Source organism: Salvelinus sp. IW2-2015, linkage group LG7 (assembly GCF_002910315.2).
Source record: "Salvelinus sp. IW2-2015 linkage group LG7, ASM291031v2, whole genome shotgun sequence".
Classification (NCBI taxonomy): domain Eukaryota; kingdom Metazoa; phylum Chordata; class Actinopteri; order Salmoniformes; family Salmonidae; genus Salvelinus; species Salvelinus sp. IW2-2015.
The window spans coordinates 2,298,338-2,311,106 of record NC_036847.1 but is presented as its reverse complement, the minus strand read 5'-3'; the positions used below and the strand labels follow the sequence as shown (position 1 = coordinate 2,311,106).

At 44.4% G+C, this 12,769-nt stretch overlaps 1 protein-coding gene across 1 annotated transcript in view; it reads right to left on the bottom strand.

Moving 5' to 3' along the window:
• Positions 1-7,487, bottom strand: part of LOC111966192 (plexin-D1) — a 53,021-nt gene extending 45,534 nt beyond the window's left edge. The window contains exon 1 of the mRNA XM_023990641.2: positions 7,384-7,487. Coding sequence (XP_023846409.2) covers positions 7,384-7,487 — 104 coding nt within the window. The remainder of the gene's footprint in view (positions 1-7,383) is intronic.
• Positions 7,488-12,769: the final 5,282 nt, after the last annotated feature.

Sequence of the window (12,769 nt, the reverse complement as noted above, 5' to 3'; positions counted from 1 at the left end):
TAGATAATTTCTCTGAATTGGGAAAAAAAACACCAGATTTACAGGGAATACATTGCATAGTATGGAGAAGCAATACTGAATATTATCTGAATCCTATCAATTAAAATGGCACATTTTGGTGCAATCAATTAGCTTAATTTCAATTATGTTTCAGGAATGCCAATCTTATCTGTTTCCAACTACAGAATTGTTTTTAGAACAATCTGAGATGGTGGGTGGCATGTCTCGCTGAAATTACATGAAACAACTCATTACTGTATTTTAACAGCTTGCCATCTACATAGGTAACATCCCAGCTAGTACATTTGGTTCCTTGGAAATTGTGGGAACATACTGACTGGTAAAAATGAATGTTTTTWTRTTRTTTWTTTTCTGAAAACGGAAGTGAAAATGTATCCTTTTCTGGGAATGTTCATTTTTTTAAGTTGCAGGGAGGTTCTGAGAACATTTTACTATGATTCCRTGAAAGTTTTCCTYGGAAGTGTTAGCGTTCTGAGAATGGTTATATATATATATATAGGAGAAAATTATAGATTATTTTAAGGTAATTAAATAACGTTCTGAGAGCATGTTTCAATAAGACTTTTAATAACACCGCTAGCTTAGTTTGTGTTAACTGTTTTGAACTCCAAGCAAAGACAGGACAAATGGACATTAATTTGCTTAGGTATTAATAATGCAAACATATTTATTTTTATTTTGGCATGGTGTCAGTGAGATTCAAACCTATGATCTTCTGTTCTCTATCCATGGAATTAGTCCACTGCAAAACAAGATGACGGGATGGTTCACTCGTCTCCGAGTACACTCCRGGGATGTGAATGATGGTAGATGACACACCCCCTTCAACATGCGTACTGCAGACAGACCCGACTCATCTTGTAACCTCTTAACTTTGGTTGACGCGAAAAACTAACATGGCGGCATGCACAAACTACCCATCGTCGYATMACCTTCGATTTTTTTACTCAATGATTTCGWTCACTGGTGAGGTCAACTGTGATGTGATGAACTGTAAATAGTAATTGCTATTGGCTTATTCATATTATGGTTTCTGTCAGCRGAGCGTTAGCTAAATATGACCTCTTGTATTAGGTCACTCTTTCCTCAGTTAGCGCTAACCTGTAGGAAACGCTATGCTAAAGTACTGAAATTCCAACCTAAGGAACATGTGGTTCTCAGAACATACACTATATATACACAAGTATGTGAATACCCTTTCAAATTAGTGGATTCAGCTATTTCAGCAACAACCATTGCTGACAGGTGCATAAAATAGAGCACACAGCCATGCAATATCAATAGACAAACATTGGCAGTAGATTGGCCTTACTAAAGAGCTCAGTGACTTTCAACATGGCACCGTCATAGTCAGTCAGTTCGTCAAATTTCTGCCCTGCTAGAGCTGCCCCGGTGTGTTGTAAAGTGTAAATGTCCAGGAGCAACAACGGCTCAGCCACAAAGTGGTAGGCCACTCAAGCTCACAGAACGGGACCGCCGAGTGCTGAAGTGCGCAAAAATCACTACCGCGTTCCAAACTACCTCTGGAAGCAACCTTGGGAGATTCAGGAAATGGGTTTCCATGGCCTAGCAGCTGCACACAAGCCTAAGATCACCATGTGCAATGCCAAGCGTCAGCTGGAGTGGTGTAAAGCTCACCTCTATTGGACTCTGGAGCAGTGGAAACACATTCTCTGGAGTGATGAATCAGGTTTACCATCTGTCAGTCTGACGGACAAATCTGGTTTTGCCGGATGCCAGGTGAATGCTACCTGCCTGAATGCATAGTGCCAACTGAACATTTTGGTGGAGGAGGAATAATGGTCTGGGGCTGTTTTTCATGTTTCGGGCTAGGCCCCTTTGTTCCAGTGAAGGGAAATCTTAATGCTACAACATACAATGACATTCTGTGCTTCCAACTTTGTGGCAACAGTTTGCGGACGGCCCATTCCTGTTTTAGCATGACAATGCCCCTGTGCACAAAGCAAGGTCCATACAGAAACTGGCCTGCACAGAGCCCTGACTTCAACCCCATCGAACACATTTGGGATGAATTGGAAGGCAGAGTACGAGCAAGGCCTAATTGCCCAACACCGGTGCCTGACCTCACTAATGCTCTTGTAGTGGATGTGCTAGCTGGGTTTCCTGTACCATTCCCAGAACGTTGTGGGAACGTTGTATGCAAAATAAACAATAGGACAACCACGCTCTCACCAAGCTCTAAGAAACATATGGTTCTCAGAATGTTATGTGCTAGCTGGCATGTACTTCATATTATTTGTCATTTGATTAGACTTCTACTCAAAGAATATGCTACAATTACTGATTGTAGCAAAATTAGAAGAAAAAAATAAGAAAGAATGTGGCCTATTAAGGAAAACCTTAGAGCAACAGCCCATACAACCTTTTTACACAGTCACTGTAGCATACGGGGTAACAGTAAACCACGGGTGATACTGTGGGAGAACAGATACTCCCCCGTAAAAGCTGAGAACTCTGACTGACTGTTACTCTAACTAACTCCTGGTGATTCTCTGTCTGGGAAAACATGGCTGCCAAGGCATTGCATCACACTCCCACAACCACAGCCCTAGTTTCCTGCCTTACAATCACCTCTCTCCTGAGGCAGCTATTCCAGTGTGTGTGTGTGAATGCGTGCGTGTGTGTGTGTGTGCGTTTATGAGCATGTGTGTTTGTGTCTTTGAGCTGCCCACGCATTGAGGATTTCAACACATCTAACCCCAGTCATCTCAGTGGGATACACACACAGATGGACACTCAACAGTCCATGAGTCATGACACAATGGCTGATACAGAGAGTCAAGCAGGGACACTGAGTGTGCTGACAGTGGTAACAGCTACTAGTCTGTGAGATGTGCCTCTAAATCCTTGCTGGCGTTTGAGTAACGGTGTATCAATGTGTGTAAGATATTATCGATTGTTTGAGTGGTAGTGTGAGTGTGTGTGTGTGTGTGTGTGAGTCAGACTCCTTTGTTTCCCTACTGGGCCAGGCAAGGAAGGTTTAATCTACAGGAAGTGTTTAGGCCGACTGGGCCTCATGCGAACCGTACTTCCCGTCTGCAACTGCAGCACAGATAAAGGCAGCATTCAGAAGCGTTCAAAGTGGGTTTTAACGCAGCTCTAAACACAGCGGCATAACCACAGAGGTTCAAAGTATCGGTACAAAAGAGCACGGTCACCCAGATGAATCCAAACCAACTGTTGAAACCATGTGTTCCCAATAATGAAGTTTAATGACCACAAAGAGGAGACCACAGTGAGATCTGCAACCAAATACACTTGACCCATGTGGTTGAAGTGTGGTCACATCGTGTAATGCTCTATTTTATTCCTGTGGGTGACCACGTAGAAACTGACTGACTGGCTGACTCACAGTAACAGTCACACCACTTAGACACTGGCCCTTATGGAGGAACAACACAATGTTGATCTGGAGGGCATGACCAGAGGGCATGACAGAGGCAGACATGAGGCAGAGGGCAATGAGAGAGGGCATGAGAGAGGCATGAGAAAGGAGGGCATGAGAGAGGGCAGGAGTAGAGGGCAAAGCGAGAGCGCATAGAAGAGGGCATGAGAGGGGCATGAGAAGAAGGGCATGAGAAGAGGGCATGAGAGAGGGCATGAGAGAGGGCATGAGAGAGTGGGCAAGTGAGAGAGTGGCAGAGAAGACAGAGGGGCAAAGAGAGAGGGCAACGAGAGAGGGCAAGAGAGAAGGGACAGGAGCGAGAGAGAGAGAGCAGAGAGAGAAGATAGAGAGAGAGAAGGATGAGAGAGAGAGAGAGAGGAAAGAGAGAGAGAGAGAGAGAGAGAGAGAGAGAGAGAGAGAGAGAGAGAGAGAGAGAGAGAGAGAGAGAGAGAGAGAGAGAGAGAGAGAGAGAGAGAGTAGAGAGAGAGAGAGGAGAGAGAGAGAGAGAGAGAGAGAGAGAGAGAGAGAGAGAGAGAGAGAGAGAGAGAGAGAGAGAGAGAGAAGAGAGAGAGAGAGAGAGAGAGAAGAGAGAGAGAGAGAGAAGAGAGAGAGAGAGGAGAGAGAGAGAGAGAGAGAGAGAGATGAGACAGAGAGAGGAGAGAGAGAGAGAGAGAGAGAGAGAGAGAGAGAGAGAAGAGAGAGAGACGAGATATCTACGTGGTCACCCACAGGAATAAAATAGAGCATCACAAACAAAAACCCCACGTAAAAGACGATGTGACCGACCCGCGGCCCTCCGCTCTCGCCAGCCATCCCTCCACGTCCTCCGATCTCAGCCCTGTCCCCTTCCCCTCCTCCTATAGGTATCTTCTTGCCTATTACTACAGGATCCTAATGCCGTCCCTTCCCTAAACATCCAATGTCCCCTCAGCTTGTAATTTTTCAGTCTTCCCAACCGCTTTGGTCTGCGTAAAAAACAGAAAAATAATGTATTCCACAGTAGCCAGTTGGCTCAGCTTACAAGTAATAAATTCTAGGAAGTCGTAACTTAATAGGCCTATCTGCCCCACACCTAAGTAGACAGTTAGTCATGATATCTACCTCTCATCTGACAGATAGACGCCACACACGAGCTGTCCAGCCTTTGGTTATATTCATTAGGTCCAAAGGAAAAAACAGTGAAGTGGGGAGGACTTTCCTGGACTTATCCCCATAAGAAACCTCATGTTTGTTTTTTTAAAACATTGTTTGGGTTGCCGCTAAATGAATACTGACCCTGGTTCCTCTTCAGCTGCTTCCTGCTCAGGCCCAGTATGGTATGACAGTTTCCTCTCTAGCCCATAGTCCCCCTGTATAACCATCATAGCTATCTCCGTGGGCTCTGTCATTAGCCTCTGAGGTCATACAGCTCAGACTGGTCACCATGTATTCCTGGAACCTGATGTTGTCAGGACACCAGTGTGGTGATGAAGCTTCCTGATCAGCCCTCTTAGACTACTGTAGCTTCCATAGACCACCGGAAGCATTTGTAAGTGGCTCTGAGGTCATACAGCTGAGAACTGGTAATGGTCACTACACTGGGCAATACACTGGTGAAATTCAAGTTGTTTCCACATCAATTTCAATGAATTTTACGTCGAACCAGGAATAGAAGTTGACTGACGTCTGTGCCGGAGTGGGTAGGGGTCCAAATGGCATCATATTCTATGCTATAACTGTTTTGACCAGGTCATTTCTGAATATCAAAATGTATCATGGCGGCTGGAGAGGAATGGCTGCTGTTTTATTGTGCTTTCTTAACACCGTCGCTATTATTGTTAGTTTTTTCGCATTTGTTTCTAACATTTTTTTTTTGATTTTGTGCATAATGTTGTTGTAACAGTCTCTTATGACTGAAAATAGCTTCTGCATATCAGAAACAGCGATTACTACTCACCTTTTGAATTGGTGACACTCGCCATTTTTCTTTAATGAGTCCAGGACGAGAGGGATTTCCCTCAGACACACCGAACAGGCCCTCATGCCCTGTCATTCGGGCAGGGAAAGGAGATTGGAGATTTCGCGGACAGGAGATCGGGTGCGCCTTGTGAGGATCAGGGCGATGAGCTGGCTAATCGCCCTTTTGCCATCCCGTACTATTAGCCAACGCACAATCACTGGAAAATAAATGGGACAAACTAAAAGCCCATGTATTAAGCTACCACGGGACATTTAAAAGACTGTAATCTCTTATGTTTCACCGTGTCGTGGCTGGAACGACGACCATGAATAAAATACAGCTGCCGGGTTATACACTCTATCGGCATGATAGACAGCAGTCCTCTGGGTAAGAAAGGGGTGGCGGTTCTATGTACTAATTCTTGGTAAAACAACAGCTGGTGCACGATATTAAGGAGTCTCCAAGGTTTTTGCGTCGCCTGAGGTAGAGTATCTCATGACTCAGCTGTAGAGCACACTAATCTACCCTAGAGAGTTTTCATTCTGTATTTTTTCGTAGCTTGTCTACATACCACGCGACAACCAATGCTGGCACTAAGACCCGCACACTCATGAGCTGGTATAGGCCATACAAGCAACCAGGAAAACGCTCATCCAGAGGCAGCGCTCCTAGTGCGCGGGGCTTTAAATGCATGGTAACTTAAATCTAGTTTTTTACCTAATTTCTAATCAGCATGTAAATGTACAACAAGAGGGAGAAAAGACTCTTTAGACATCTTTCTCGCACACACAGGACACGTACAACGCTTGTCCACTCGCCCAACATTTTGGGCAAATTGACCGCATACATTCTATCCTGATTCCTGCTTACAAGCAAAAATTAAAAGTAGGAAGCACCAGTGACTCGGTCATTAAAAAAGTGGTCAGGATGAAGCAGATGCTAAACTACAGGACTGTTTTTTGCTACACAGACTGGAATATGTTCCGGGATTCTTTTACGAATGGCATTGAAGAGTACACGCACAATCCCCGTTCACTGGCTTCTTGATCAATAGTGCATCGATGACGTGTCCCACATTGACTGTAGTCCGTACGCCCACAGAAGCCAGGTTACAGGCAACATTGCACTGAGCTAAGGGTAAAGAGCTGGCCGCTTTCAAGGGAGCGGGACTCTAACCCGGAAGCTTATCAGAAACTCCCGCTATGGCCGCTTCCGAGCGAACCATCAAACAGGGCAAAGCGTCAACAACAAGGGACTGAAGATCGAATTCGTAACTACACCGGCTCCGACGCTCGCTCGGATGTGGCAGGGCTTTGGCAAACTATTACAGACCTACAAAGGGAAGCACAGCTGAGAGTGCCCCGTGACAGGAGACTACCAGACAAGCTAAATACTTCTATGCTCGCTTCGAGGCAAGTAACACTGAAACCTGGCAATGAGAGCAATCAGCTGTTTCGCAGACGACTATGTGTCATGCTCTCCGGCAGCGATGTGAGTAAGACCTTTAAAACAGGTACATTCACCAGGCCCCAGGGCCAGAACGGTATTACCAGGACGTGTATCCGGGCATTGCGCTGACCAAGAATGGCAGTGTCTTCACTGACATTTTCAACCTCTCGCCTGTCTGAGTCTGTCTTCCAACATGTTTCAAGCAAGACGGACCATAGTCCCTGTGGCCAGAACACTAAGGGTAAACGTACTAAATACTACCCGACCCGTTAGCACTCACGTCTGTCGCCATGAAGTGCTTTTGAACAGGCTGGTCATGCTCACATCAACAGCATTATCCCAGTAAAACCTGAGACGCCAACTCAATTTGGTCATACCTATCAAACAGATCTACAGATGATGCCATCTCTATTAGCACTCCAACTGCCCTTTCGACGCCTGGCCAAAAGGAACCACCTATGTGGACTGCTATTTATTGACTACAGCTCAGCGTTCAAACATCATAGTTCCTCAAGCTCATCACTAAGCTAAGGGCCCAGGTGGTAAGGGTAAGTACATAAATCCGCACCTGATCCTCAACCATGGGGGCCCCTCAGGGGTAACGTGCTCAGTCCCTCCTGTACTCCCTGGTTCACTCATGGACTGACGGCAGGCCACATCCAACTCTCGCATCATTAAGCTTTGCCGATGAGACAACAGTTGGTAGACTGATCACCGAAATTACGAGACAGCTATAAGGGAGGAGGTCAGAGACCTGACTTGTGCTGCAAGGACAACAACCTCTCCCCTTCAATGTGATAGACAAAGGAAGATTGATTTGTGGATCTACAGAAAGGAGGACAGATCAAACCGCCCCGAGGGCCATTCTGCATCGACAGGGCCTGTAGTGGAGCAAGGTTGAGAGCTTCAAGTTCCTTGGCATCCAATCACCAACAAACTAACATCGGTCCAAGCACATCATGACAGTTTGTGAAGAGGCAATGCCAAACCTATTTCCCTCCAGGAGACTGAAAAGATTTAGCAATGGGTCCTCAGAGTCCTCAAAAAGGTTCTAACCAGCTGCACCATTGAGAGTCATCTGGCTGGTTGCATCACTGCTGGATGGGCACTGCTCGCCCTCCAACCGCAAGGCATTACAAGAGTGTAGTGGCATACGTCCCAGTACATCCCGGGGCCAAGATTCCTGCCCTCCAGCGAACTTCTATAACCAGGCGGTGTCTTCCTAAATTGTCTGCAGACTCCAGCCACCTGTATCATAGACGTGTTCTCTCTCTGCTATGCCACGCATGTTAAGCGGTTACTCGGAGCAACGCAAATCTAGGTCCTAAGAGACTTCTAAACAGCTTTCTATAACCCCAAAGCCATCAAGGTCCCTGAAACCCAGACTATTTGCATTTGGAACCCCGCCCTCTATCTATGTTGTGTATCGTCTGGTATTATTATTTATGCATAGTCACTTTAATAACTTCTATCTACATATGTACATATTTTCTCGACTAACGGTGCGCCGCCCGCACAATATTGACACTGTTCTGCACCGGTACCGCCCCTGTACATAGCCTCGCTATTGTTATTTACTGCTGCTCTTTAACCTATTTCTTACTTTTATTTCTTCGCTTTTTTGGGGGATAATTAAGTCCATTTGCACTGTAAGGTCTACCCTGTTGTATATTCGGCGGCATGTTGTGACAAAGTAACATTTGATTTGATTTTTGATTTGATATATTAGTGCATTACCTATTTAACTTTCGAACAATAAACGGAAAATGGCATTCGACATTTTGGACACAAATTCTAGGTATTCCAGTGCACCTCATCTGTCAGATGTCCCAATAGTGCTCATGCTAACAAGGCTCAGGTGGGGGGTTGGATAGTTTCCGCTGTAACATCTCCGTGCGGAGGTACTAGAGACCTGAAGCAATACGTAACAGTAACTGTAGTCTATGGAAATGCCCTTTATTGGTTAACTGTGTGTAATGTCTTCATTGTTACGTTGACCACTATTGAACATTCTGTGCTAGCGCCATTGTGAGGCTGGCAGACTAGACAGAATAGTCGGTTTGAAATGGAAGCACAATTTCATGATAATCAGCTATGTTGATTACATATTCTCCCCATCAATATGCAGAAATGGCATACACGGATGACACAGTAAAGTTTCCTTTTTTGTTAAAAGTCTTCTGGACTCAAGGAGAGGATACGACTTTAGCCTACTTGAAGGCTGACTGGTGGGTTATGGATGTAAACATTGTACACACTGATGCCTTTCTTGGGATAGTGAGCAAATGTGCTCACCATGCAGAAACTATTCTGGTGTTTTATAGTTTCTTCTCAGGTAATTAGGCAGTTTTGCTCATATCAGTCCAGCACATAAGGTTAAAGGCACAGTCCCTACATTTGATTTTTCAACCCTGAACATTCTCTGGAAGACTGAGGGGATGTGTTTCGGCTAGATGTATACTTATTAAAAAAACTAAGAGTAAGGCAAATATGACAAACATGGTAAATAAATATGTTATTTCGGTGGTATATGGTTTTGTTTGTTTTTGTGTTTATACTATTGGTCTGGCCACCAGGGCAGCGAGAATGTGGACTGTCCCCTTTAATAAATTGAATGTCAGGACCAAGGTCAGTTGTGTTCATGTGTTGTCTGTGTAACATTTTTCCCTGGTCGCCCTTGCTTTGAACACATAGTCGAAAACAACCCTCTGCACTCACGCAGCAGTACGGCATGCCATAGCTTAAGTGATCTTTTGTTTCTGCTTACGTTCTGTCGGGGATCGCCTAAAATACAGTGCCGTTGACAAAAGTATTCACCCACCTTAGGTGTTTTTCCTCAATTTTGTTGCATTACAACCTGGTAATTCAATCTATTATTATTTGGATTTAATGTAATGGACATTCCAAAATAGTCCAAATTGGTGAAGTGAAAAAAAAAAAAAAAAACAAAAAATTGTGAAAAGAAAGTTCGACACAAAATAAACGGAAAAGTGGTGCGTGCATATGTTATTAGTTATCGACTGCGATAACATCGTCCACCCTTTGCCATGGAAAAACCTAAATAAGATCTGGTGCACACCAATTATTTCAGAAGTCCACATAATTAGTTAATAAAGTCGTCACCTGTGTGCCTCTAAGTGTCACATGATCTGTCACTGATCTTCGTATATGTAACTGGCTTCTGAAAGGCCCAGAGTCTTGCAACCCCATAAGCAAGGGCACCACCACAGCGGACTTGAAGACCAATGAGCTCTCCAAGTTGTGGAGAAAGTAAGATCAGGGTCTGGTTAATAAAACTTCAGAAACTTTGAAACATCTTACGAGCAACATTAAATCATCTATTATACAATGAAAAGATATACGGCACGATACAACAAACCTGCCAAGAGAAGGGCGCCCGACCAAACACTCACAAGACTCGAGAGCTAAGAGGGGGCATTAATCATAGCCGGCACAAAGAGACAAAACGAGATATACCTGAACGGAGGCGGCCAAAGCTCCCAAGCGGGAGATTGGGTGTGGAGGTATTCTGGGTTCCCAATGAGGATCCATTTTAGCTGTACACTCCACAGCTGAGCTTTACAGGAATCGTGGAGAGAGCGAAAGCCATTGTTATAGAATCAAAAATTACAAGCCAACACGTTTGAATTTTCGGCCAAAAGGAATGATGTTGGGAGACTCCCCAATACATAGGGAAGAAGGTTCTCTTGTTTTTCACGACATGAAGACTAAAATTTAGCTTTTTGCTCATCAAGGAAAACGCTATGCTCTGGCGCAAACCCACACCCTCTCAATCAATCGAGAACAAATCCCAAAACCGTGAAGACAGGTGGTGGCGAGGCAATCAGGGCTTGGGATTTTTTCATCGGCAATCGATTGGGACACTGGTCAGAATTGACAGAATGATGGATAACGCATAAATGGATAGCGGAAATTCTTGAAGAACCTGTTTAAAGCTTCCAGAGATTGAGACTGGAGGAGGTTCATCTTCTTCCAGGCAGGACACATGACCCAAGCATACTGCCTGAAAGCACACTCGAGTGGTTTATGGGAGACATTTAAAAAAATGTATTGAAGTGGCTATTCAAAGCCCAAGACTTCTTCAATGCCAAAACTTGAGAATCTGGTGGAATGAATTAGATATGCTGGTAAACACCAGCGGCACCCATCCCACTTGAAGGGCTGGAGGCAGTTTTTTTCCTTGAGGAATGGGCAAAAAATCCCCAGTGGCTAGATGTGCCAAGCGTTAGAGACATCACGCCCAAGAGGCTTGGCAGCTGGTAATTCTGCAAAGGTGGCTCTACAAATATTGTTTGGGGGGGTGAATAGTTATGGGACGCTCAAGTTTTTCTGTTTTTTTTGTTTATTTATTGGTTTGTTTCATTACAATAAAAAATATCTTTGGCGTCTTCAGAAGCTGGTAGGCCATGTTTGTGTAAATCAGTCAGTCAGGTGTGAAACCTATGTGAGTGAGACAGGCCAAACTATGCCCTGCTCAGTCTTAGAAGTTGGTTTGTTGATCTGAACCCATGCCTGCAAGTTGTTGTTTAATTTTCGTGTGAAATTATGCTGTCATTTATTACCCGTTAAGATGTTGCTGTCTATTGCTTAACATGGCAGGTAAGCCTAGTGGTTCGAGGCATTGGGACGCAGTGATCACAGGTTGCTAGATTGAAAATCACCGGAGCTGACAAGGTAATAGATCTCTGGTCATTCCTGATCTTCCTGAACAAGGCAGTTAACCCCACTGTTCTAGGCATCATTGTAAATGTTTCATAGAATTTGTTCATTAACTGATTTGCCTAGTTAAAAGTAAAGGTTAATAAAACGAAAAAAAAAAGCTGAATAATCGTCATGGAATTGGCTGCAAATGAGGCTTGTTGTAAAAGCTTTGGACAGTAGCTATTGGCATAGGTTCAAGTTCATGCGCTTTGGCTTGCACGTGCAAATTAGACCAACATACATTCTCTAATGAGGACCTGTGTTATTTGGAAGTGTACAGAATTAAAAGGTTAATTTTAACGCAATCAAAATAGTGTTATTTTGCACTAGTGATTTTTTTATGACGGATGGCAAGTATCAACTAATATGGCACAATTCCAATAGTTAACTGTCGTGAAGCTCTCGATCAGCATGGCGTTATTAGCTGTGTAACTCGGAGTAGGCAATTACGGTATGCTTCGAACAATAGGTGCCTTGGTTAAATCTGTTGTGTATACAGATGCTCACCAGTCGGCGGCTGCATGAACGTCATTCGAAAGCGGAACCATGCACTCCACGAGCAGAGAAATGGTTGATTGTCAAGGCAATTGAACATTACATTGGCGTTAATGGATTTCGCCTTGAGTTGGTCTTGGCTGAAATTTTTCTTACTTGCTCGACTTTGTTTATACTGGCTCGTTCACACAGCAGCATTGGTGGACTAGGTTAGGAATCTTTGTTGCAAGAACCTTGTTTAGCGCCGAAACAATTCTTTTTTAATGGCGTCATTAACGCTCACTTCTGTGTTATATTGGTATGCAACGTCAGCCTTGATCGTTTTTCACATGGCGTTAACTAAGATCATCGGACGATACGGTATGTTGGCCTTATTTCGCTAATATCGGGGTCCCGATTTCCGTATGTTCAACGTGTATCCGTGCATCCCTAATCTCGTAGAGTACTGCTGTTCTGCTGTCAGCTGAGTTTGTTCAAACGTGATTCTACCGCTCATGATTCACAGCAAAACGAGGTTCCATGAACATTCCAACACAAGACAATTGTTTGGGACTTTATGGTACCAAAATGGCCAACGTAAGTGATCAGCAAACAGAAGTTTGCTTGCACTGTGACGTGAGCTCTATGACTGTGCGCATGCAGCCGCTGTCCTCTTCAGATAGATGCAGGCCTGTAGGGGCCACGAATGTGCGTGTCAACTCGGGGGTTTTTTTTAATGATGCTTCGCCGTCAGCTGA